Source organism: Salvelinus sp. IW2-2015, linkage group LG27 (genome assembly GCF_002910315.2).
Source record: "Salvelinus sp. IW2-2015 linkage group LG27, ASM291031v2, whole genome shotgun sequence".
Lineage (NCBI taxonomy): Eukaryota > Metazoa > Chordata > Actinopteri > Salmoniformes > Salmonidae > Salvelinus > Salvelinus sp. IW2-2015.
The window spans coordinates 2,532,637-2,558,541 of record NC_036867.1 but is presented as its reverse complement, the minus strand read 5'-3'; the positions used below and the strand labels follow the sequence as shown (position 1 = coordinate 2,558,541).

The 25,905-nt window shown below is 42.5% G+C and overlaps 1 protein-coding gene across 3 annotated transcripts; it reads left to right on the top strand.

Moving 5' to 3' along the window:
• The first annotated feature begins 2,562 nt into the window (after window positions 1–2,562).
• LOC111953784 (protein phosphatase 1 regulatory subunit 16A-like) lies at window positions 2,563–25,435 on the top strand. Of its 3 annotated transcripts, XM_070435596.1 has the most exons (13): window positions 2,563–3,474; window positions 14,417–14,587; window positions 15,023–15,092; window positions 15,290–16,364; window positions 17,305–17,375; window positions 18,097–18,242; window positions 18,794–18,897; window positions 19,106–19,230; window positions 19,597–19,722; window positions 20,036–20,111; window positions 20,304–20,433; window positions 20,567–20,729; window positions 20,871–25,435. In XM_070435596.1, exons 4-13 carry the CDS (start codon window positions 16,118–16,120, stop codon window positions 21,354–21,356), a joined length of 1,674 nt encoding a protein of 557 aa, XP_070291697.1. In that variant the 5' UTR covers window positions 2,563–3,474; window positions 14,417–14,587; window positions 15,023–15,092; window positions 15,290–16,117; the 3' UTR covers window positions 21,357–25,435. The 3 variants fall into 3 exon arrangements, with proteins under 3 accessions (XP_070291697.1, XP_070291698.1, XP_023829045.1); XM_070435597.1 differs by lacking the exon at window positions 14,417–14,587; XM_023973277.2 differs by lacking the exons at window positions 14,417–14,587; window positions 15,023–15,092.
• Window positions 25,436–25,905: the final 470 nt, after the last annotated feature.

The window sequence follows — 25,905 nt, the reverse complement described above, 5'->3', positions numbered from 1 at the left end:
ATAAACTGTAAATATTCCATAGAAAACCTATTGAAATTATAGAAATATAGATACTAGAATAGACATTTCCATTCAAGTTGATATTTGATGGTGGGTGGACTGATGGTCAATGGTGGAAAAAGTACCCAATTCTCATACTTGAGTAAAAGTAAAGATACCTTAATAGAAAATTACTAATGTGAAAGTCACCCAGTAAAATACTACGAGTAAAAGTCAAAAAGTATTTGGTTTTAACATACTTAAGTATCAAAAGTAAATGTAATTGCTAAAATATACTTACAGTGGGGCAAAAAGTATTTAGTCAGCCACCAATTGTGCAAGTTCTCCCACTTAAAAAGATGAGAGAGGCCTGTAATTTTCATCATAGGTACACTTCAACTATGACAGACAAAATGAGGGGGAAAAATCCAGAAAATCACATTGTAGGATTTTTTATGAATTTATTTGCAAATTATGGTGGAAAATAAGTATTTGGTCAATAACAAAAGTTTATCTCAATACTTTGTCATTGCCAACAAAGGGTATATAACAGAGGTCAAACGTTTTCTGTAAGTCTTCACAAGGTTTTCACACACTGTTGCTGGTATTTTGGCCCATTCCTCCATGCAGATCTCCTCTAGAGCAGTGATGTTTTGGGGCTGTTGCTGGGCAACACGGACTTTCAACTCCCTCCAAAGATTTTCTATGGGGTTGAGATTTGGAGACTGGCTAGGCCACTCCAGGACCTTGAAATGCTTCTTACGAAGCCACTCCTTCGTTGCCAGGGCGGTGTGTTTGGGATCATTGTCATGCTGAAAGACCTGTCTCTTATACACATCTAGATGTGTATAAGAGACAGCTGTTATGCTGAAAGACCCAGCCACGTTTCATCTTCAATGCCCTTGCTGATGGAAGGAGGTTTTCACACAAAATCTCACGATACATGGCCCCATTCATTCTTTCCTTTACACGGATCAGTCGTCCTGGTCCCTTTGCAGAAAAACAGCCCCAAAGCATGATGTTTCCACCCCCATGCTTCACAGTAGGTATGGTGTTCTTTGGATGCAACTCAGAATTCTTTGTCCTCCAAACACGACGAGTTGAGTTTTTACCAATCTTCTTCTGGATCATCCAAATGCTCTCTAGCAAACTTCAGACGGGCCTGGACATGTACTGGCTTAAGCAGGGGGACACGTCTGGCACTGCAGGATTTGAGTCCCTGGCAGCGTAGTGTGTTACTGATGGTAGGCTTTGTTACTTTGGTCCCAGCTCTCTGCAGGTCATTCACTAGGTCCCCCCGTGTGGTTCTGGGACTGTCTCTTATACACATCTAGATGTGTATAAGAGACAGGGTTTGTGAGAGCCAGAAATCTTGCTTGTTTGTAGGTGACCAAATACTTATTTTCCACCATAATTTGCAAATAAATTCATAAAAAATCCTACAATGTGATTTTCTGGATTTTTTTTCTCTCATTTTGTCTGTCATAGTTGAAGTGTACCTATGATGAAAATTACAGGCCTCTCTCATCTTTTTAAGTGGGAGAACTTGCACAATTGGTGGCTGACTAAATCCTTTTTGCCCCACTGTAAGTATCAAAAGAAAGTAAAAGTATAAATCATTTCACATTACTTATATTAAGCAAACCAGATGGCTCAATTTTCTTGGTTTTAACATTTATGGATAGCCAGGGGCACACTCCAACACTCATACCTAATTTACAAACGAAGCATTTGTGTTTAGTGAGTCCACCAGAACATAGGCAGTAGGGATGACCAGGGATGTTCTCTTGATAAGTGTGTGATTTGGACAATTTTCCAGTACTCTTAAGCATATAAAATGTAACGAGTACTTTTGGGTGTCAGGGAAAGTGTATGGATTAAAAGTACATTATTTTATTTAGAAATGTTAGTGAAGTAAAAGTTGTCAAATATAAATAGTAAAGTACAGATACCCAAAAAAACTACTTAAGTAGTACTTTAAAGTATTTTTACTTAAGTATTTTACACCTCTGCTGGTGACCATCTTTATGGCAGTAATTGAAACTTAAAAATCGAATTAAATGTCCATTTCAATAGTGTACCAGCTAAATTGCAGTGGTCTTAAGGGATAGGTCCATTCTATTCATTATTTTTCTGTTATTGAAATGACACCCACCCTGTATTTAAGAGAATACTGTGTCTCAACCAATGATTTATATATAATGGTTTATATACATCATTGTTCTCAACCGATGATGGGCACAACACAAACACTTCAGACATTGTAAAATAGGGTCTAAGCTACAACATCTGAAAATGACCAAAATCAGAGTTCACACTTTTTTTGATAATTGACGTTGAAGATTAAATTACAATGTTGTGTTTTTCAACACTATTTCTAAGATTTCAAATGTTATTAAACTCAACCGTTAATCTTCCTCAGTGATTAAGACATGGATGTGTCGTGGTTGCCTGACGACAAAAGGAATTATTCTGCTGCTCCACAGTGCATTCAGAAAGTCTTCAGACCCCTTGACTTTTTCCCCATTTTGTTTTGTTCCAGCCTTATTCTAAAATTGATTAAATAGTTTTTCCCCCTCATCAATCTACACACAAACCTGTTTTTGCTTTGTCATTATGTTGAATTGTGTGTAGATTGATGAGGAAAATGTTTTATTTAATCCATTTTAGAATAAGGCTGTAACATAACAAAATGTGGAGAAAGTCAAGGGGTCTGAATACTTTCCGAATGCACTGTATGTTCGCTACATACTTCATTGAGGAGTAGAAACGAACGTCCCTGGGCGTAGCGTTTGGCCGGCGCAAGGAGTTTGAGTAGTCAGGCAAGTCTCATGGTAGTGTGGGGTATGCAAAATGGGTCGACTTTGAGCACCTCTTTCTCCTGAATGTTTTGGCATTCAGTTCCAAAAAGTAACTTTCTGACCTCTACCATGACCAAACATGTTTGGAAGGTTTTGTTCAAATCTAAAGAGGTGCGGTCAGAAAGTGATTGAATTCATACGACCCTTCAACAATTTATTATTTTGGTAGGCTATATTTTTACAGTGTATGTCATTGGGGGAAATGTTCTGCCCTTGATGACGAGTCCATATTTTTTTGTAAACATACATTTAGATGTACATTATATGGAGCATACGCAGATGCTCCAGGTGGGCTGCAGTATTTTTTATTTTGAATGAATTTTAGCGGACAAGGTCAGAAAATGTGAGACTAAGTTTATGTAGGATTTTGTTGTCAAATTGTTTGGTGAGAGTCATTATACATTACAGTTATGCCCCATAGTAAACATTGCACTCGGTTTACAGCATTTACATTTCTAGAGTTTGCTCTGAGCAATGTTTCCCTCTAGTGGGCACCTTTCGATGACAGCGCAGCGGTTGTTATGGACAAGCATTTCCCGGGAGGGTTGGGGACAGAAAACAGCTGATCGGGTTCAGTCGGGCTGAGAACACGGATACGAGTTCGTGCTGCTGTCAGACTGAATTAACTTCACAGGTAAGCAACAAGTCTTGTTTTTAAACTCCAATACATTTGAAGGTTGACATTTGAGTTACCCAAAGCAAACTTTTACCGGGACTGAATGAGGACGGATAAGTGAGCTGTGTTAACTAACGTTAGCAGGCTAGCGTGGATGCTACCTGACTGGGTTGCTAATTAATTGGCATTACAAAATGTTAATGACTAACAGTTTGCTGTCACAGATAGCGCGGGCATGTTGGAGGTTAGAAGGTTATGATAAGCGATATTAGAAAAATAGTTGTTTATGGTCACAACTTATTCAGCAGCTAACTACAGAGTTATGTGACCGGAATATAATATAGTCTATTTTTGACTGAATTACTCGCATTCAGTGAAACCAGGCAGCCAGCATCCTAGCTAGTTAGCCTGTGTTACCTGGCTGCAGAGTGCTAGTAATCTACTAACATCTACCCAGTGAAGCAGAATTTGCTTACTATTCAAGGCTTTTAATGTATTGGTCTGTCATCAGACATATCGGTTGAGAACAGGTGGGTGGGTGGCATTTCAATCATAGAAACTTAATTAATAGAATGGACCTATCCCTTAAGACCACTGCAATTTAGCATTTCCTGTTATTTTTGGTGGACAACTTTTTAGATGATTGTAGACTGTTGTTAACATGTTCAATTCATTAAACAGTTTACTTGCAATTTTAATAGCTCATGATCCAGTGCCTACTCAGTGTTATGAATCAATATGGTGCAGAACTGTTGTTTTGCTCGCCAGGTACTAGGTAAAGAAGCCTAGATAGATGCATACATGTAATGCCTTACTTTCGAATCGAAATGTAAGTCTTTATTCTAAGTTTAGCCACTTATGAGCTGTGTGGTGGAATTTGTCCATGCATTCTTCTGCAAGTCTGACTTTATGAGTTGTATGTTAGTGTTTTTTTGTGTGTCCAGGACCAACAGGATAGCAACCATAGAGTTTATGTTATAAAAATGCCACTGCCTTAAGATGCAAAGTGCCTTTCTCATTCATATGGTGGCAGTCCCTTCACTAAGGTCCGTGTTCCATTTATTTGTTTACTTCCATTTTATTTGTTTTCATTAAGAATCTTTCTAGGAAAGAGAGGAAGCAAGCAGGTCACATTTCTTATTGTGCTTAGAGATATCTAAAAGTTACAACTACGGCTGGCACAATTAATCATATAACAGACAATTATGGACAAGACAAAAAAATTGTCTTAATACATATTAATTTTAGGAGAAGGGGGGGTGGATCAACATTATATTCAAGTAGATATAATTTACCCAATAGCAGTTTTACATTTTTACATGAAGTTGGTCGAGTTCGTAGTCATTTTACGAGCAGAACAGCTTAATTTAAAAAAGTTCCAAGCAGTCAAAACCATTCGTTTTTAGACCGCGGTGTTGTATTAATTAGGTTTCTCGTAGCTATTTGTCAGAGATGCATTACAAGCAACAACAAAAAGATGTCAACAAAAATAACAATTATGACAATAACCTTGGCCATTTGCATGACAATTAATCATTACCCCAAATTCCACAATCGTCACAGCCCTAGTTACAACTAGTACATGTACTTGAGTAGCACGCACACAATGCTGCTGCACTCACAACTGTATGCTATCTCAGATTCTGGAGATCTGAGAACACAATATCCTAGGCCACATTGTGACATGGCACACACACTGGCCTATGTAAACTTCTGCTCTTGCTCAGTGGCTGACTCTTTTGAACGAGTCAGCCACTCTTTTGAAAGAAGGTAAGGTTCTTAAGGTATTTTATCTGAGCAGCACAGTTTTCATACAGAACGGAAAGAGACTCCTACTTAATCAAGTCTTATCCAACTATTGAATAAACAACACTAGCTCCTATTTTCTCTGCCTTAATCAATATAGGCCTAACCATTGGGAACAATGTCCATTCTTCAAAGGAGCCAGATAGTATAGCCTTTACTAACCTGGCTGTCATTGAACCATCTCTAACTATTATATAGCCTAATGATCTCTCTCTCTTCCTCAGCTTTGTCTTTTTAATTGCACATTAAACCAATTGCACATTGAAGCTGGGGATGGGAAAAAAAGCCTTTAGGAATATTGACAGGAGATTAGACCACTGGGCAGTGGTTCAAGTGGCAGGATCATTCCATAACACCAACCATTGATTCAGCATTGTTAGCCTACATGAAAGCCACAAGACATAGACACAGTGTATATGGGGTTGGTTCTTGCCTGGCTACCCAAACTCTTTTCTCTGGCAAAACGCTACGCCCAAATGCTACGCCATGCCCAATGATTCTGGATGAACCTCCCTGATGATTTCTAGAATGGAAAATTGGTCCCAGAAACCGATGGGTTGGGTCAGAGCCAGAACACACGTGGGTATAGCAGGGTTTTGAGAATTCTTCATTGGCTTTGATACTCTGATTGGTTAAAGATGTTCCAATCGCTGATGGCTTTGTTTTGTACAACACCCCTCATTTTGACTTCACCACTAATGACTTCAATGATGTCAGTCTCAGTGAAGTATTTGAGAACGCTAGAGCAGCGGAATAATTCAGTTTGAGTTGTCAGGCAAGGTTGGTTCTTTCTGTCCTCTGATGGAACAGAAATACGATTTAGGCCTAAATCTAGCCTACAGGTATGGTCAACTAGGCCTATATCATTCTGACTGTAGCACTACCAACTTAGGCTATGTTTCTTTATTTAATCTTATCGCCTATAACGCTGCTTTAATCAGATCTCAAACATATTTTGACATTGACTTTGTCTCACCAAATACTTAGGCCTATTGGTTATTAAGTAATCCCTTTGTTTGACCTATAACAGTCCTTTTGAAAACCTTACTCTGTAGGCCTTAAACTGTAACTCATTTATGCACAAATGTGTTTTATGATTTGTAGGCAAATTAAGTCATTTGCTTTTTCACTTGGGGACTAAACCAGACCAAACACATATGAATGTGTGAGTATTCATAGTGAGGGCCAGTCACTGAGTGATTTGTTCCACAGAACCACCGGCCCTCCCTGCTCACGCTGAGTCAATGACTCATTGATGGTGGCTCTCCTGTAAACAGTTTCAAGCATTTACCGACCAAACTCAAAGTACACCGATGATACATGAAGAACGCAGGTGACCAAACTAGGCTGCCCAGAAGCCTATAACCTGGGTCGTTCCACCTCAAAAATCACAAGAAAGAGGATTTCGACACCCACCATCTCAGATTGTTATGAAATAGTTTCTGTTAGAGACCAATAAGATTAGCATTCCCGCAACATTATTTTGTTGAAATATAATTTGATATCTGAGAAATGCGTCATTGCATTTTGGTACATCAGAAGTACATTCATTTCCAATGGAGTGCTGCGTTTGCCTTGAAGCATTGCGTTGCAGAGGCAGTTGCAGTACGTTCTGTGTGGTGCATGCCCAACCTGATAAATAAAATTCCTATCCAGCTTTTAATATACCGAATAAAAATATAAACACAACATGCAACAATTTAAAAGATTTTACTGAGTTACACTTCATAGAAGGAAATAAGTCAATTGAAATAAATAAATTAGGCCCTAATCTATGGATTTCACATGACTGGGCAGGGGCACAGCTATGGGTGGTCCAGGGAGGGCATAGGCCGGACCCACTGGGGAGCCAGGTCCAGACAGTCAGAATTAGTTTTTACCCACAAAAAGGCTTTATTACAGACAAAAATACTCCTACCCCCCCCCCCCCACACACACACACACACACCATGTGGTATGCGGTTGTGAGGCCAGTTTGATGTACTGCCAAATTCTCTAAAAGGACGTTGTAGGTGGCTTATGGTAGAGAAATTAACATTAAATTCTCTGACATCTGCTCTGTTGGACATTCTTGCAGTCAGCATGCCAATTGCACACTTCCTCAACTTGAGACATCTGTGGCATTGTGTTGTTTGACATAATTGCACATTTTAGAGTGGCCTTTTATTGTCCCGAGCACAAGGTGCACCTGTGTAATGATAATGCTTTTTAATCAGCTTCTTGATATGCCGTGTCTGTCGGGTGGATGGATTATCTTGTCAAAGGAGAAATGCTCACTAACAGGGATGCAAACAAATTTGTACACAACATTTGAGAGAAATAAGCTTTTTTGTGTGTGTGGAACATTTATGGGACCTTTAATTTCAGCCCATGAGAAATGGGACCAACACTTTACATGTTGCATTTATATATTTTTCCCTGTATACTGGGTATGGCTAGGGTGACGTTGTGAAAAGTTCAGTAGGCTTACCCAGTGGTATGCCCATAAAAAAAATTATGATAAACTGTAATCTGATTGCTGCCAGAGTACAGTTTGTTTTACTATCTATTGAAATATGCCCAGTTGCCTAAATGAACTGAGATCGAGGAGAGAGCGTCCCTCCCAGTCTACCAGTAAATGATCCCTGATTTAATCTTCCCTCCTCTATCGACTGTATTAATAGCCACTCAGCCATCACACACACTAAACTTTAAAACCAAGGTGCTTTTTTTCTGCCAACTTCAGCATCCCGCCAACTTTTTGCAGACTTTTCTTTATATATGAAAGGTATTTATGGTTGACAAAGCCTCTACTTTTATTTCCACCAACCAACCTAGTCATGATTGTGGTAAAGTTCGGCTTAGTATTAACTGTAGCCGAGAGGCAGCATATATACACACGGCGAGCTAGGGTACTCCCGTTACTCCTATGTTAAATTGCCTACTTTACTCATAACCCGACAACGGCTGTATGTATATGTGTGTGTGTATATACACACACACACACACACACACACACTACCGTTCAAAAGTTTGGCGTCACTTAGAAATGTCCTTGTTTTTGAAAGAAAATCACATTTTTTGGTCCATTAAAATAACATCAAATTGATCAGAAATACAGTGTAGACATTGTTATTGTTGTAAATGGATATTGTAGCTGGAAATGGCAGATTTCTTTTTGTGGAATATCTACATAGGTGTACAGAAGCCCATTATCAGCAACCATCACTCCTGTGTTCTAATGGCACGTTGTGTTAGCTAATCCAAGTTTATAATTTTAAAAGGCAAATTAATCATTAGAAAACCCTTTTGCAATTTATGTTAGCACAGGTGAAAACTGTTGTTCTGATTTTAAAGAAGCAATAAAACTTGCCTTTTAGACTAGTTGAGTATCTGGAGCATCAGCATTTGTGGGTTCGATTACAGGCTCCAAATGGCCAGAAACAAAGAACTTTCTTCTGAATCTCGTCAGTCTATTCTTGTTCTGAGAAATTAAGGCTACTCCATGTGAGAAATTTCCAAGAAACAGAAGATCTTGTACAACGCTGTGTACTACTCCCTTCACAGAACAGAGCCAACTAGCTCTAACCAGAATAGAAAGAGTGGGAGGCCACGGTGCACAACTGAACAAGTGGACAAGTACATTAGAGTGTCTAGTTTGAGAAACAGACGCCTCGCAAGTCCTCAAAAGGCAGCTTCCTTAAATAGTACCCGCAAACACCAGTCTCAACGTCAACAGTGAAGAGGCGACTCCGGGATCCTGGCCTTCTAGGCAGAGTTCCTCTGTCCAGCATTTTTAGTTTCTGTTTCAAAATATCAATTTTTTATATGACAGCAGTTCCACATGTTCCTGTGATGCAAGTTGTGTGGGGAAAATATAATTTGTATTTTAGACTCAGAGCTAGAAAATGGTATATCATACACTACAGTTGAGGAACAATGGGAAAGTAATTCTGCTTTGAATGTTGATTAACTTGTATCCCCACTTTTGAGAAAATGGCCCTTGAATATTTTTGGTACACCTACTGGAGAGCTCTTCTTTGTCTACACCCATTCAGAATCGTTCACATCCTCTTAAGCCTTAGCCCCACCCATCTCTTTAAGGGTTCATATGTGAGGCCATGTTGTAAACACACGCTATATCAAATCAAATCTACGTTTATTTGTCACATGCACAGGATACAGAAGGTGTTAATGGTACAGTGAAGTGGTTACTTGCATAGTAGCAATGTGAAAAACGGAAAGTGTCCAGATAAAAATATTTTATACATATTTTATTTATTAGATGATGCTTAGCCGACGCACTTATCTAAATTGATGAGTCATGTGAAGGAAATGCTATAACCACGTGTGGATGGGGTCACTACATGTTCACGATATACAATAGATGGCCGTAATCACCGCCAGACACACCTGGCTAACTTGATGGGTCATGTAATCATCTGGCTAAGTAAAGTCTTTTGTTCAGACGTAGCTAGCTAGCTAAACAATGAACCGACATAATCCCACCTCGTACTACTACCAATACAAACATTGTCATAGCTGTAGTATGAATCTGCAGGTAGCTAAAGCTAACAAACTAGGTTCAATGTTAGCTAGCTAGCATTAGGCTATAACTAGCAATGCAAATGGATTTCTGATTCAAATAATATTACTACACAGATCATACACAAAGGGTTAGCTAGCGAGCCAGTATACTTTAACTTGTAATAAAAATTACTTTCTGACTAAATTAGAAACTTATATCTATAAATGTAGCTGGACTCTTACCCGTATACATGGATGAACGCTTCATGGCAGACTGGAACCATTTAACTCCGTTTTGTTTGAAGCTACATGTTGTTTGGCCAGCGTTGTGCCAAGTCACTCCAGTTCACAGTGACAGTGGCGTGTGCAGAAAGTAGACCATCACATTGTCCAACTGATCTGTCAATAGTGCCTGCTAAATTCATGGCAACAATGTTGTTGAGAAAAGTAGCAAAACTTTTGTAGTTCTCGGTGGCTAACGTTATATATATATATTTTTAAATGGTGTGGTAGGCCTCCCGAGTGGCACAGTGGTCTAAGCCGGCCGCGACCGGGAGGCCCAAGGGGCGGCGCACAATTGGCCCAGCGTCATCCGGGTTAGGGAGGGTTTGGCCGGTAGGGATATCCTTGTCTCATCGTGCACTAGCGACTCCTGTGGCGGGCCGGGCTCAGTGCACGCTGACACGGTCGCCAGGTGTACGGTGTTTCCTCCAACACATTGGTGCGGCTGGCTTCCGGGTTGGATGGGCATTGTGTCAAGAAGCAGTGCGGCTTGGTTGGGTTGTGTTTCGGAGGACGCATGGCTCTCGACCTTCACCTCTCCCCAGTCCGTATGGGAGATGCAGCGATGAGACAAAACTGTAACAACTACCAATTGGATACCACAAAATTGGGGAGAAAAAGGGGTGAAAAAAAAATATATTTTTTTTTTAAATGGTGCGGTAGAAAGGACTGTCAACACATACTGAACAGCTCACGTTATAGACAGAAGTTCGCTACATGGCAGACCAATCCAAACTCATCTCCCGGCATGTCCAGCCCATACATTATCTCAGCCAATCATGGCTAGCGGGAAGATTCCTGCCTTTTTCCGTGGTTAAACCAACTAGGCTCGTAATGTATCTATTTTAATCTTATTTATGGATGGAGTAGAAGTTTGTTATTAAGGCACAAGAAAGTTCACATGTTCCAGAAGGCATATCTATCCAATTGTGTTTCTTTACATTGTTTGTAACTTATTTTGTATATAATGTTGCTGTCTCTTATATCCGAAAATAACTTCTGGACATCAGGACTACAATTACTCACATAATAAATATTTACGTTCAAATGCCTCTCCTGTGAAGTAGTGGACGTGCAACATACACCTAGTTTCCTGGCACGAGTCACATGTAGACTGCACAGACCAGTAACTTAATTAAACTCAAAATATGCTATTCTTTTGAAAATACATTTAGTTAATCTTATGTTTCATCGGAGCTGCCTAAACAAATGCATAATGGATTTCTGTGATGGTGTATTTTCAATAGAGTTATTAAAGTAAGCGTCAACCCATATCTGCCTACGACCACTCCCACTCCTAAACTTACCGGCATGTGCACGGGAGATATAAAAGACTTCTCCCGGAAAGAATGTTGTAAAAATGGAACTTTATGAATTAGCTTCTTAAGAACATTGGCCTTTTAATTTTTTTTCTTTTTTTTTTCTAATATATATATATATATATATTTTAAAATGTACATGAAACAGCGTGAAGTCTCTGATTTGCAGGTAGTCATTTCTGTGGAAGACTGTTAGGGTAAGGTTGACTTGTGAATTATCTTTGGCAAGACCCAAGCTGTGAAGTGTCAGTCAAAATAAGATGACTCAAGAAATCTGACATTATTTTTGACGTTTTTACAAAAGAGATTTTACATCTAACAAAGATGTTTGGTGCAGTATTTGTCAATGAAAAAATGTGCATGAAAACGAGTCGTCTCTCGTTGAATAACAACAAAGAATCCCTACTGTCGACGAAGGGTCGTCGACTTCAGCTCCGAACTTCGGCTTGCCTCCAGAAACCCTCACCGAAGTCCAAAACAAAAACGTCACAAAATGTTGTCATAATATATGCATGAACTCTACCGAACTGTTTCGTCTGGGAAGCATGTGGATGCCTTTACAGGGTAGAGAGGTTCTCTGAGTTGAGGAGGTACAGTGGCTGTTATTGTGCTAAACCTCGCTGTGGGCCACTGTGCCAGTCTGTGCTGGGCTAAAGTACACATACTGATCTGCTTCTGTTCCAGACTTACTCGCTGTTCGACTGACTGGCTGTGACTTGGTGTGCTTTATGTTTCGCATTTCAACTGCAACAGACGGGCAAGGATGTCCTTCCGGCCTAAAACTCACTCTGTAACTCGCTCTATAAAGGATATCTTCCATCCGGCTCAACCTCAGTGTGTGTACACAAAGGGTCATAAGTTGATCCATAGGCGCCTACATGTTTCCTGACCCCAGGCAGAGCCCTGAGTTCATATCAATGTTAGGTTATGTAATTCAGCTATCACTTTCAAAATGACCTTTGAGACACCAGGCACAGTATTTTCACAGAAATATGAGCATGATCTCTTTTTATTGTTATCATCAGTTGAGATCTAGGCCTATTCTCCTGGCTATTCAGGGTGAAAGGAGACCCTTTGTGTAGGTTTCATTGCCATTGTTCAAGTGTGACTTAAATAGGCTAGGTTTCATGGTCACTAACGTTCTTAAGATATAGTGTTGGTGTTTATCTCCTTGGTGATTGACAGCATTACTGGGAGGACTGTCAGCCAAAAACAATGAGATTAGGCAGGAAGCGGAAGTTAGAGGTTTTGTGATTAAGCCATCTTTACGTACAAAGATGTAGCCTACTGCTACGACATCACATATCACTTCTGTCACACTCACACAGACCAGGCTGAACACACTGCAACTGAACAGGCTCACGACTTTCAGCAGTACAGAGATGCAGAAAGATGAGTGATGACACACAAAGACATGCATAGAAAGCTATTATGTCCCTGAGTCCCATGGAGTTGTGTGTTCCAAGTGAGGTCGGCCAATGATCTGTGATTCAGAGAACAAACGCATACAGACCAGTAGTTCTCTGTGTGTCTTCATCCCTTTTGTTACATTCTGATGAAAGAAGTACATTAAAATACAGGCCTAGCTATTGGCTACAACTGGTGGTGTTGAATAAGACTGTGTTGTCACATGCTGATTTGTGCTCTTTTTTATTTTAAGCGTTATGATTTACCTGAAGTGTTTAGTTCTTCTGTGCTGATCCTAAAGGGATTGAGGGGATCTTCTTCCCAAATCTCCTTAAAGCTGGCATCCTTAATGCTGAAATTGTCACGTCCATTTGTGGTATTACAACAACAAAACAACTGAAAACAACACTTTTTTCATTGCACTCTTGATAGAAGAGCACCATTTTAAAAAATGTATTAAATTTTTATTTTTTATTTTTTTTACCATAATGCGTGACGCTCCTCAGATCGGCAGCAAAAACAAGTGGTGGGGCGGCGCCTACGGCAGATTCCATCTTTAAAGATGGAGTCTGGGATCTTAAGCACAACAAATTCGTAACATATTGTACAAATTGGATTCGTAACATATCATACAAAATGGATGACGTAGTACACAATTGGATGATGTGGTACACAAAAAACGAGTACCCATTTTGGCTCGTGAGCACCACTTTCAACACTACTGGCTAAAATTATACAAAGTTCTAGAGCATCACTTTAAGAGTCTGTAAATAATGATTCTCTTTCTGTGTTTACTGTAGTGGAAACTGGGCACCATCCCTCCGGTTTCTTATTGTGCACTGATTACAAGCTGTTCCGTGGAGTGTGGACACACTAGACAGCGACAGCCTGTGTGTCAGCAGCAGGTGTCTGTCTGTTTATGGCTGCTTGGTGTCTCTGTAGCTAGGTCTTGTTTAGGAACAAAGTTCAGTTCTCTGTGATTGGGGATCTAGCAAGGTGTGGCCCTGGCCTCTATATTGCAGTAGGGCTTCATATTTTAATAGGAATACCGGTATACTCTGTGCCACTTTGTTAGTGTGTGCGGGTGTGTAGGATAAACATTCTGATTTGAATCCAAGGAAATCCTTACATTGTGGTCTGGGCACTGACAAAGGAAAGGTCATCCTAAATATAGTTTGAAGCCATAGTGACATAAGTGTCCCTAAAGCAGGTCTATTCATTCAAGACTTGGGAATGACAATTATGGAAAGATTATGCTGTAGGCCAGTTGTTTTCCAACTTTTTCAGTGGGGAACACTTTTTTTTCTTTTTTTTTACCAGAATTTCTGGGTACCCCCCCAGACATTTACATTGTACATTTAGATTTTTACATCAACAAATAAACTTAAATTACAAATTAAAAGAAATCAATACATTTTCAAATTATCTTTCTCAATAACGATTGTATATTGTCTCATTAATTTGTTTTAAATGTTGGCGACCCCGACGTTGATTACCACTGCTGTAGGCTGCAGTAAGGTCACAACACAGTTGTCTCTGTAGTTTCACCATAGGTATACTTGAATGTAGCCAAAAATGCCATGTGTTTGTGATGCCATCTTTCCTGTCCATGTTACAAGATATTTTATGTCTTTTCCCAGTCCCAGACCTGGTCCCCTCTGTTAGGCCTCTGTGACTGGAGTGGTCTCTGTCTGCGCTGGGCCTGCCCGTAAGCAACTGCTCCCTCTATATCCCTGAGTGCGTCTAGTTGACCTTCCTCTCAGCGACTCACAGGCCAGGCTAAATAATGGATGAAGTGCCTGGAAAGAGCGGTTGGTGTGAGATGTTACTTACCTGGATAAATGGAAAGGGAGGGACAGAGGGCTTGGTGACAGCCAGGAGGGCTACTGCTAGCCTAGCACTTAGCACCCAAACCATTGTCTAGTTACTAGTACTACAGCCTGACTAATTAACACCCTACAGCATCCCTTCCTGATCCATTCTCTTACACTAACCAACCACAGAGTGTGCTGTGCTGAAGTTGAGGGGGGCATACGCAGGGCAGGCAGGGTGTCAATCATTAATGAAAGGCGTCCCATCTCCGGTTTCCCTGGGATAGAGGAGTGGGAGTGAAGAGTGGAGGATAAGGAGCGTACAGCTTCCAGAGAACAGGCTTAGGAGGGCAGATTGTGTACATTACTGTAACAGGGCTCTCTCTCTGTCTCTCTCTTAATATCACACTCACACACACTCTCTCCCTCTGTCAGGTAGCCTGGCGGGTAAGAGTTTTGGGCCACTAACCGAAAGGTTGCTGGATCAAATCCCCAAGCTGACAAGGTAAAAATCTGCCGTTCTGCCCCTGAGCAAGGCAGTTAACCCACTGTTCCACCCGATGACGTGGATGTTGATTATGGCAGCCCCCCCACACCTCTCTGATTCAGAGGGGTTGGGTTAAATGCGGAAGACACATTTTCAGTTGAATGCATTCAGTTGTACAACTGACTAGGTACCCCCCTTTCTCTTTCTGTTTGCAGGTGTCAGGGGAGGGAGTAGAATGTTCTGTATTCTAAGAAGCACAATGGATTCTTGAGATGCTTTGATGCCTGACTCTTCCTGGTTCCTGAAGCACCACCTGCAGTGGCCTATTAAGGGACTAGAAGTGATCCAATCCCCCACCTCTGACCAACCCCTGCCCTTACATTCTCTCATACTACTGCACTCTAAAAACAAGCTCTATGCAGCATTAGTCCAAATCTCTGTTTATATTTTATTCTCACATTGAACAATGTGACCTGGTTCCTCTTAGCTGCTGAGTTTGTACTCTAAGTAACCACCTCACTTCAAGGTTTGCACCACAGCTCTCAGTATGGACTCCCACCTGGGGACTTCTGTGTTGGGTCCACTTCCCAGAGAGTGTAGGCCTAACCATCAATGGTTGCATTGCTGGCACTAACGGGGGCAGAGGCGAAGTAGTGTCACTGTTTTGGTCCCCCTCCCTCCAACCCAGAGGAATACAGGAAGGAACACAGGATTTAAGGACAGATCGTGGTTCAAAGTAATCTGGATGGATCTGTTCCAGCAGTAGATGTTCCATACAGATCTAGAGTAAGAACCAGTTGGTTCTCAGGTCTTGAATTTCCATACATAGTCTTTAAAGCATATAGACCCATGGAAGAGAGATTGATTCTCTGTTACTCACACAAAGAATACCGACTTGGACCTTTACACCTTGGAGATGTCTGCCACCTGACCTTGCAGCAGCTTTGATTATTTTTGCGTTCACTTTCAACTGATAAACCCAGAACCAGATCAGAACAGTGAAACGGGAGGTGTAGGAAGTCTGAGGTGGGCGGTGGTGTGGCATGGCGGAGCACGGCGAGCTGCTCGGTGAGATGGCCACGGTTGGGCGTCTGAGTGCCACGGAGCGCCTGAAACACGCCCAGAAGCGGCGCGCCCAGCAGCTGAAGGGCTGGGCCCAAATGGACAAGGATACGGCCCGTAGCAAGGCTGGACAGAAAGTGGACAAGAACAAGGGGTGCACGCGCAGGGTGGTCTTCCCCAACAACATCACCCTGCTGGAGGCTGCAGCCCGCAATGACCTGGAGGAAGGTGAGTCAGTCAGCACACCACTATGGGCTGGTTTCCCAGACACAGATAAAGACTAGTCCTGGAATAAAAAACATGCTCAATGGAGAATCACTATTAAAAGAGGGTTTTAGACCTGGACTAAGCTTAGGCTAATCCATGTCTGGGAAACCAGCCATAGAAGTTGTCCCACTTTATAAACTGGGTGGGTCCAGCCCGGAATGCTGATTGGATGAAAGCCGTGGTATGTCAGACCGTATTCCACGGGTATGACAAAACATGTGTTTTTACTGCTCTAATTACATTGGTAACCAGTTTATAATAGCAATAAGGCACCTCGGGGGTTTGTGCTATATGGCCAATATACCACGGCTAAGGTCTGTGTCCAGGCACTCTGCGTTGCGTCGTGATTAAGAACAGCCTTTAGCTGTGGTATATTGGCCATAGAGCACACCTCCTAGGGCCTTAAATAACCCTCACTGTTATGGTTGCTGTTCTTCCAAGTAGCCTAGCATTAATTACACATTACAACTACTCTATAAACACAAGGGCAATTCCACAATAACAGTGATGCTGAGACTTTGATTTTTCACTTTAAAATGTATGTTAAACAAAAACCAATGATTGTTAACAGACTGTTTGTGCTGTCGTTCTGTTACCTAACTTTGGATCGGCACTGTTCCTCAAGTAAATGTGTTTTTGTAAAATGTTCAATGGAAATTGTTAAAAGTTGTACTTGTGTACATGCATATTTTTTGTGAGACGCGTCATACTTCTAAACTTATCAGACCAGGCATTTGGTTTCAATGGTACTATTGTTTCCACACATGATTATGGCTAATTATAGTGGTCACTCGTAACTAACTTTTGCCTGCATTACAAGAGCAGAGGCTATCTGAAGTTAGGATTCGTAGCATAGCTTAGTGAGTAACGGCCACGCTGTTGTGATTGTGTTTCTCTGCAGTGAGGGAGCTGCTGAACGGTGGAGTCAGTCCAGATCTGTACAACGAGGACGGACTCACTGCCCTGCACCAGGTGCAAACTCACACACACACACACACACACACACACACACTCAAATGCACACACACACACACACACACACACACACACACACACACACACACACACACACACACACACACACACACACACACACCAGGTACAGACAGTTGTGACCACCCACACCAACAGGTCAGCATGTGTGTGCATTGTTTTGTGTTGTCAGCTCTCAGAACTGTAAGTACTGTCTGTTGTGTCTATCTGTCTGTTTTGTCTAACTAACATCACAGTTTATGTAAACACTGTAGAGCGTTTTCACATTGCTTCTAGGGCTAGACATGTAACTGCTGCTCTGGACCAAGGCTCTTGCTTACATTCCTAGACCATTGGGGAGGATAAGTTTAGTTATGCTTCCCTTCGTAGCACTGCTGTGTTGTTTGGAAAGGTCTACGAACACCACCAAGAAACAACACTGCTCTCTTTATAAGTCAAAATGACACAGACCCTACATATACACGTTAACACACACTGTAAACACATGGGTGTCACTAGAGAGCACAATGTTCTCTTTATAAGTACTAGCTATAATTATTTCTTCCCTTTGAAAAAAGTGAATGTGTTTTACTTAGTAAACGACTGGAGGCCTGGGCCTATGCAAATTCAGTTGACACTGCAGTGAACACTGCACTGATGGTAGAACACTGTAGGTGAGCATGTATTCATTGGTTTGTCTGTCTGTCTGCTCCCCCTGCAGTGCTGCATTGATGACTTTGTGGAGCTGGTACAGTGTCTGTTGGACGCCGGGGCCAGTGTGAACGCCTGTGACAGTGAGCTGTGGACGCCGCTCCACGCTGCTGCCACCTGTGGACACACAGCCCTGGTGCAGCTCCTGGTGCAGTCGTGAGTCACATTTAGAAACACTTAAACGTGACACACTCTCTCGCTGTACTGCTGGTCACAGAAATGTACACACAGTTACAATGTACTACTTTACTTAGACTTGGAAAAATAAGTTTGAGTAACTAAGTATGAGTTTGGACACGGCCCTCTGGTTGAACTTCCCCAAAATCTATTCTTAGCCTTTCTTCATAGACACTATCGTATCATATAAACATATGGTTACAATTCCAGGACATCCTTATCATTTACTACAGTAAATGACCACTGTGTGTCAGTGAATATACTGTACTGCAGCTACATGTGATGGTGATGCATGTGCCACTGGTGTAATGAGTCCCTGTCTCCTGATGTAACGTTGTCCTTGTCTGGTGTAATGAGTCCCTGTCTCCTGATGTAACGTTGTCCTTGTCTTGTGTACATGCAGTCCCTTCTCCTATGTAACGTTGTCCTTGTCTGGTGTAATGAGTCCCTGTCTCCTGATGTAACGTTGTCCTTGTCTGGTGTAATGAGTCCCTGTCTCCTGATGTAACGTTCTCCTTGTCTGTGTCCAGTGGTGCAGAGCTGCTGGCGGTCAACGCTGATGGCAACATGCCCTATGACCTTTGTGAGGACGAGGCCACGCTGGAGCTGCTAGAGATGGTCATGGCAGAGCAGGGTCAGAACCCAACTCGACATCCTCCTTCTCCACAACCTTATCCTCTATTTGCATTCCCAACTACTCCCAATCATTCTCATGCCATGACTACAGCCTTGAGCCTTCATCCTTAGCTACCTAGCCCTTCTCTTCCCAGTTGCGATCCCCACCATGACCCTTACTAAAAATCAGTCCTAGTCAAATGGTCTTGTGTTGACTTCCTGTGCAGGTATAACCCAGGACCGTATAAACCAGTGTCGTGGGGCTAAGGAGATGGAGATGCTGACAGACCTTCGAGCGCTGGTCCAGAGTGGTGCGGACCTGAACGCTCAGGATGACAACGGGGCCACACTGGTGAGACACTGTAATCTGTTTAAATTTATTAATTTTTTCCCCCCCTCTAATCAGGCGCTGATTTTAGACCTGGGACAACAGGTGGGTGCAATTAATTATCAGATAAAACCAGAAGTACTCTGGACCTTGTAGGGTAGGATTTTGAATACCCCCCCCTGTAAACCTTAAAATACACCTGAAAACACACTTGGCTGGGAATAACTGTTCAAATACATTACTTACAAACAGCACTAAGGTTCACATTACTTACAAACAGCACTAAGGTTTGAACTTCTAGTCTCATATTATAATCCATAGATTCACCTCACCACTGGTATAAAAGGTTAACCATGTAACAATCTGTCCTCTGTCTCACTTCACATCCAGCTGCACTTAGCGGCGGCTAACGGCTACCTGTTGGTAGGGGAGCTGTTGTTGGAGCACCAGGCCAAAGTGGAGGAGAAGGACACAGACGGCTGGACACCACTCCATGCCGCCTCCTGCTGGGGACAGGTCGGTATTGCCGCACTCAGAACAGTTTAGAATGAAGCTACGTCCCCCTTTCTCAACTGTCATGCTATGGGTGGTAGGTAGCCTAGCGGTTAAGAGCATTGGGCCAGTAACCGAAAGGTCGCTGGTTTGAATCCCTGAGCTGACTAGGTGAAAAATCTGTTGATGTGCCCTTGAGCAAGGCACTTAACGTTAATTGCTCCTGTTCAGGATAAGAGCGTCCGCTAAATGACTAAAATGTAAAATATGCCATGCTATGCTAAATGGCTGTATTGCCTGAAAAACCTGAACATGCTGGTGTGTCTTGTTTCCCCAGGTCCAGATGGTGGAGCTGCTGGTGGCTCATGGGGCCAGTCTCAACACCAAGTCCGTCTTGGAAGAGACGCCGCTGGGTAAGAACACAACTATCAACCCCCTCAGAGACTGTGTAGACGTGAAGGGCAATGACAGAAAAGGATTGGACAGTATAGATTACCTTACTGTTGTCTTGGTAGACAATTGTTGTCCAGACACAGCATAAACGTGTTTCAGAGGGACTGAAATCCTGAATGGGATGACATGTCCTGACTCTGTTGTGTTGTCAGATGTGTGTGCGGACGAGGAGGTGAGAGCCAAGCTGATGGAGCTGAAGCACAAACACGACGCCATCATGAAGAGTCGGGACCGACACAAGGGCACCTTGCAGAGACGAGCCTCCAGCACTGGCAGCAGAGGGTGAGGGGGGGGACAAGAGAGAGGATTAGTTCAAGGCTTGAGGGGAGAGGATAATGGTTTTGTTTAGACACAGGTAAAACCCTCAGCTTGTAGCTGTATCTACAGTATCTCTCTCTGTCGTCCGTCTGAGCAGTAAGGTGGTGCGGCGTGTGAGCATCAATGAGCGTTCCAGCCTGTACCGGCGGGAGCACCACAAGGAGGCCATGGTGTGGCAGGAGAGAGGCCGACAAGCCGAGCCGCAGGACGACGACGAGGACAGACAGACCGACAACGAGCTCCACCAGCATGTTGCCATGGTGAGTGGTACTGTATTACTCCTGTCATAGCAACAACACCAGGACAAACTGCTACCATGTTCAGTTAACACTGAGAATAGATATGGTTCAGAGTTGATAGGTGAATGTGTCATATTAACTCTCTTGCGCTGGCTCTCTCAGGCTGCAGGTGCCATGTTGAGGGGGGAGGATGACGAGGGAGGGGAGAGGAAGTTCAATCTGGGGAACGGTGGGATGCCCCTGGCCCTGTCAGCGTCAGTCCCAGGGGAGCAGTGGAGCGGAGGCCGGATGGACCGCAGCGCCTCTTACCAGCTGAGCCCTGCATCGGGGATTGGGGAGGTAGGGGACAGCATGACCCGGGAGAAATCCCACCAGACACTAGCGGACCTGAAACGCCAGCGGGCCGCAGCCAAGCTCAACAAGTACCCAGCCCCACCCCCCCCAGAGGAGATGCCCCCTTCTCCCGCCCTTCTGCAGGAGGTGACCCCGTCCGGAGCCGCCCAGGAGACACCCAGCACAGAGGAGGTGCCCTCCCCCGGCACTGTGTACTTCACCCCAGCCAGCGGAGACCCGCCCCTGCTCAAACTACAAGCCCCAGAGGAGGACACCTCCAACAACACTAAGGAGCCCTGCTGTGGACTCATGTAGGGACAAACACTTCCAAGCACCCACTGCCTGACTGGAAATTAAAGTGGGCGATGTGTAGCAATCAAAAATGATTTCAAAACAAAACGCTACGGTGACGACCGGATATACTTTTAAGGATTCATTGCAGTTGGATTTATTCTAAGTTTATTATTTGGTTCCGTTAAGCGCCTACTTCCATCAATTACATGCCATTGAATGTTTGGTCTACTCTCCATTTTGGTCAATGTAGTTATACATTCCATCTTCTTGCACAGATTTATTTTTAGCCCTCCTTCCTGAAATGTCTAAAACAAGATTTATCTAATGGAGGGAATGTAAAACATTTTCCAATATATGAGCACTTAACGTTCCTCTGTTGATAAGGGTGTGGCCAGAGCCATAGATTTACATACATGGATATTGCTCTGCGTATGTCTATATGGACCGCGTATAGAGAGACCTTATGTGCCCACCTGGTGGCTTCTAAGAGAACTACAGATTCCAGTATTACTCCTTCAATAGCTCGGAGTACTTTCTTTTGTTTAATCCCCTTTTTCCATGATTGTTTGGGGCAGTTCAATCAAAAGAGAGAGTTTTCTCATATCAAGCATATTATATATGAACTGGCCATCTGACTTAAGTGAATAAGATTTGCTCATTTAAAGCAGAAAGGGGCTAGAGAAGCATGAATGAACCAAAGCTGATTATTTTACTTTACTTTTTCAAGCTGATAATCGGACCAATGAATGATCATTTTCTACTCATGATTGACTGAGCATGATTTGAGATGTGCACTGTAAATGGATTTAAGAGAAGGATAGATTAGGATCGAGAGTGATTGTTACAAAAGGGTACATAACAATGGCATTTGTTGGTGTTATTTGTTTTTCATACACACTCACACCAGTCTGTCTGTTGACAGGGTACCAAAGTGGGAGTGTTTGTAGATGATGGTTTCTCTTTCTTGTTGGTTTGAATTTGCATCAAATTTACACACATGTAGACAAGTGCTATTTCCCTGCCTTTCTACTGATCAGCATTCAGCAGTATCTCAAAATTATTGTTTTTTGTTTGTAAATCAACCTACTGTTCCAGTGCACTAAGAATTACATTTTCTGCAGTGCAATTTGTAAAGAAGGGTTTCGTTTTCTAAATGATTGTAAGAGATTATCTAATATTCAAATTAATATAAGTTGTGTTTTTGTCATGGTGTTTGTCCCCCCCTCATGATAAAATGACTTCTTATAGGCATTCTATTTAAACTATTTCTATGCTGTGAATAGGGATGTACACAGTGTACAAAACATTAGGAACATGTGCTCTTTCCATGACATGGACTGACCAGGTGAATCCAGGTAAAGGCTATGATCCATTATTGATGTCACTTGTTAAATCCACTTCAGTCAGTGTATATGAAGGGGAGGAGACCGGTAAAATAAGGATTTTTAAGCCTTGAGACATGGCTTGTGTATGTGTGCTATTCAGAGGGTGAATGGGCAAGACAATATTTAAGTGCCTTTGAACGGGGTATGGTAGTAAGTGCCAGACGCACCGGTTAGAGTGTGTCAAGAACTGCAACGCTGCTGGGTTTCACGTTCAACAGTTTCCCTTGTGTATCAAGAATGGTCCACCACCCAAAGGACACAATTGTGGAACGCATTGGCGTCAACATGGACCAGCATTCCTGTGGAATGCTTTTGACACCCTGTAGAGTCCATGCCCTGACAAATTGAGGCTGTTCTGAGGGCAAAGGGGGGGGTGCACCTCAATATTACAAAGGTGTTCCTAATGTCTTGTACACTCTGTGGATATGAATGACATTTCATTTTTGTGTCAACACAATTTGGCAACCCATCCCTTACAGGATTATTTCACACACAAACTACAATGATTGACAGTGATAGTTCTTCCGGTGTTCCGTACAGTGTGCACCTCATAAGGAATGAAAAATAAATCAAAACATAAATAGTAGATACGGTTATCCAATCAATAATAACCCTAGGGCAGTAAAAAATGAAATATAATACTGAAAAATGTATTCTATTTTTGTGTATGGAGTAGATAGACCTCAACCATTCCTTTACAACAAACCATTTCTGCCTAGAAACCAGGATCTTCTACATTGCTGCCTTAATGAAATGAAGGGGGCATCAGAACAACTGACAGACCATCTTGGTTAGCCTTGTCAATGTGATGGTTTGTCAACAGTAAGTGCCTTCTGTAGGGTTGATTGGCTAAGTGTAAATACTTTGCATTGCTTGCACAAAGTTCCACATAGACCGTGTGGAATTCTGATTGATGTGAAGTATGGGACTAAATGCCTTTGACTCTCCTAAATGTACTATTGAAATGTCTCCTTCCATAATGGAACTCAGTTCTCAATTACACATTTCCATTTGTTTGTTTTAATGTAGAACATGATTTGTACGGTTGTTGCCTGTTTAAAAAGTTTCATGTTTTCACAGATTTTTGTATAAACTTTTTTTTGGGGGGGGGGTGCGACATGGGCTTAGAGTACATATTTGGACATGTAATTTATTTGTATATATTGGGAGTAAGATGGACAGTCGTGCTTGCTCGCCTAATAGATACACTATATATACATAAGTATGTGAACACCTCTTCAAATTAGTGCATTCAACTATTTCAGCCACACCTGTTGCTGACAGGTGTATGAAGTTGAGCATACAGCCATGCAATCTCCATGGACAAACATTGGTAGTAGAATGGCCTTACTGAAGAGCTCAGTGACTTTCAACGTGGCACCGTCATAGGATGCCACCTTTCCAACTAGTCAGTTTGTCAAATTTCTGCCCTGCTAGAGCTGCCCCATTCAACTGTAAGTGCTGTTATTGTGAAGTGGAAACATCATTTAGAAACAACGGCTCAGCGGTACCAGAAGTGGTAGGCCACACAAGCTCACAGAATTGAACCACTGAAGTGCGTAGTGCAAACAAATCGTCTGTCCTTGGTTGCAATACTCACTACCGAGTTCCAACCTGCCTCTGGAAGCCATGTCAGCACAAGAACTGTTTGTCGGGTTCTTCATGAAATGGGTTTCCATGGCTGAGCAGCTGCATGATCACCATGTGCAATGCTAAGTGTCGGCTGGAGTGGTGTAAAGCATACCGGCATTGGACTCTGGAGCAGTGGTGAATCTCGCTTTACCATCTGGCAATCCTACGGACAAATCTGGGGTTTGGCAGATGCCAGGAGAACGCTACTTGCCCCAATGCATAGTGCCAACTGTAAAGTTTGATAGAGGAGGAATAATGGTCTGGGGCTGTTTTTCATGGTTCGGGGTAGGTCCCTTAGTTCTAGTGAAGGGAAATCTTAAAGATATATGCCGGCGTGCACAAAGCGAGGTCCATACAGAAATGGTTTGTCGAGATCGTTGTGGAAGAACTTGTCTGGCCTGCACAGAGCCCTGACCTCAACCCCATCGAACACCTTTGGGATGAATTGGAACGCCGACTGCGAGCCAGGCCAAATTGCCCAACCTCAGTGCCCGACCTCACAAAGGCTCTTGTGGCTGAATGGAAGAAAATCCCCGCAGCAATGTTCCATCTAGTGGGAAGCCTTTCCAGAAGAGTGGAGGCTGTTAGAGCAGCAAAGGGGGGACCAACTCCATAATAATGCCCATGATTTTGGAATGAGATGTTCGACGAGCAGGTGTCCACATACTTTTGGTGATGTAGTGTGTGTATATGTAGCGTCCTTCATCTGCTACATAACTACTTCAAGCCAGCAGGGGGACACTGAGGGAAGAAAACCATGCTGCTCAACATTCACACCAGTTTCCTTCTCTCTATTGTACATGAAAGTACCTGCACTGAGTATATGAATGGTTGAAATATTGAAGGTTCCTGGAGTTCATTGTCTTTCCTGTCCAGCTGATGAAGATGAACCATAAAAGGGGGACCCTCTTGTTTCTGTGGGATGGGGAATGTGGAAGGACTCCATGCTGTACACACTCAGACTGATCAAGGACCTACAGTAGCTTACCTGTCAATGTATTTCTGATACCTTCATTTTGATCACCTTACAACAAGTCTAGAGCCTTTGTAAATATTTTACAATAAATATATTGTCAAACTTGAGTGTGTGCTTTTCCTTGTATTTTATGTGCTTTCAGGTTTATAGTACATATGGATACAGTAAAAATTACCTTAAAATCATTACCCCTTAGTGGTGGAATTGTACAGTGACTTGGCACAGAAGATCTTCCATTCTTTACACCACCTAGGTGTAATTCTGACGTGAGCTCTCGTAGCTTTACACACCACACGCACACACACTGTACTGATTGTGTCAGTGTAAATAAGAATTTGTTCTTAACTGACTTGCCTAGTTAAATAAAGGTTAAACATTTAAAAAAAAAWTTTTTTTACAGCCCAGTCATTTGGTAATGGCATCCTAGTGCCCAGCACATGCCTCTCAGACATCCAGGCAATACCAGTTTCTCCCCTCACCTTTGTTTATGTATTGTCTCTGTGTTGTGAAGACATGGGTGGTGTGAGGCTGCGGGGCAAAATTCTACCATATGCTGAAGGACAGATGTACCCTGTAG

Bases quoted from the DNA above. Each gene is read 5' to 3' on its own strand.
- LOC111953784 (XM_023973277.2), top strand. From the start codon at position 16,118: ATGGCGGAGCACGGCGAGCTGCTCGGTGAGATGGCCACGGTTGGGCGT. The intron at 18,243-18,793 runs GTGAGTCACATT...GTCTGTGTCCAG, and splicing joins GTGCAGCTCCTGGTGCAGTC to TGGTGCAGAGCTGCTGGCGG. The intron at 19,723-20,035 runs GTCGGTATTGCC...TTGTTTCCCCAG, and splicing joins CCGCCTCCTGCTGGGGACAG to GTCCAGATGGTGGAGCTGCT.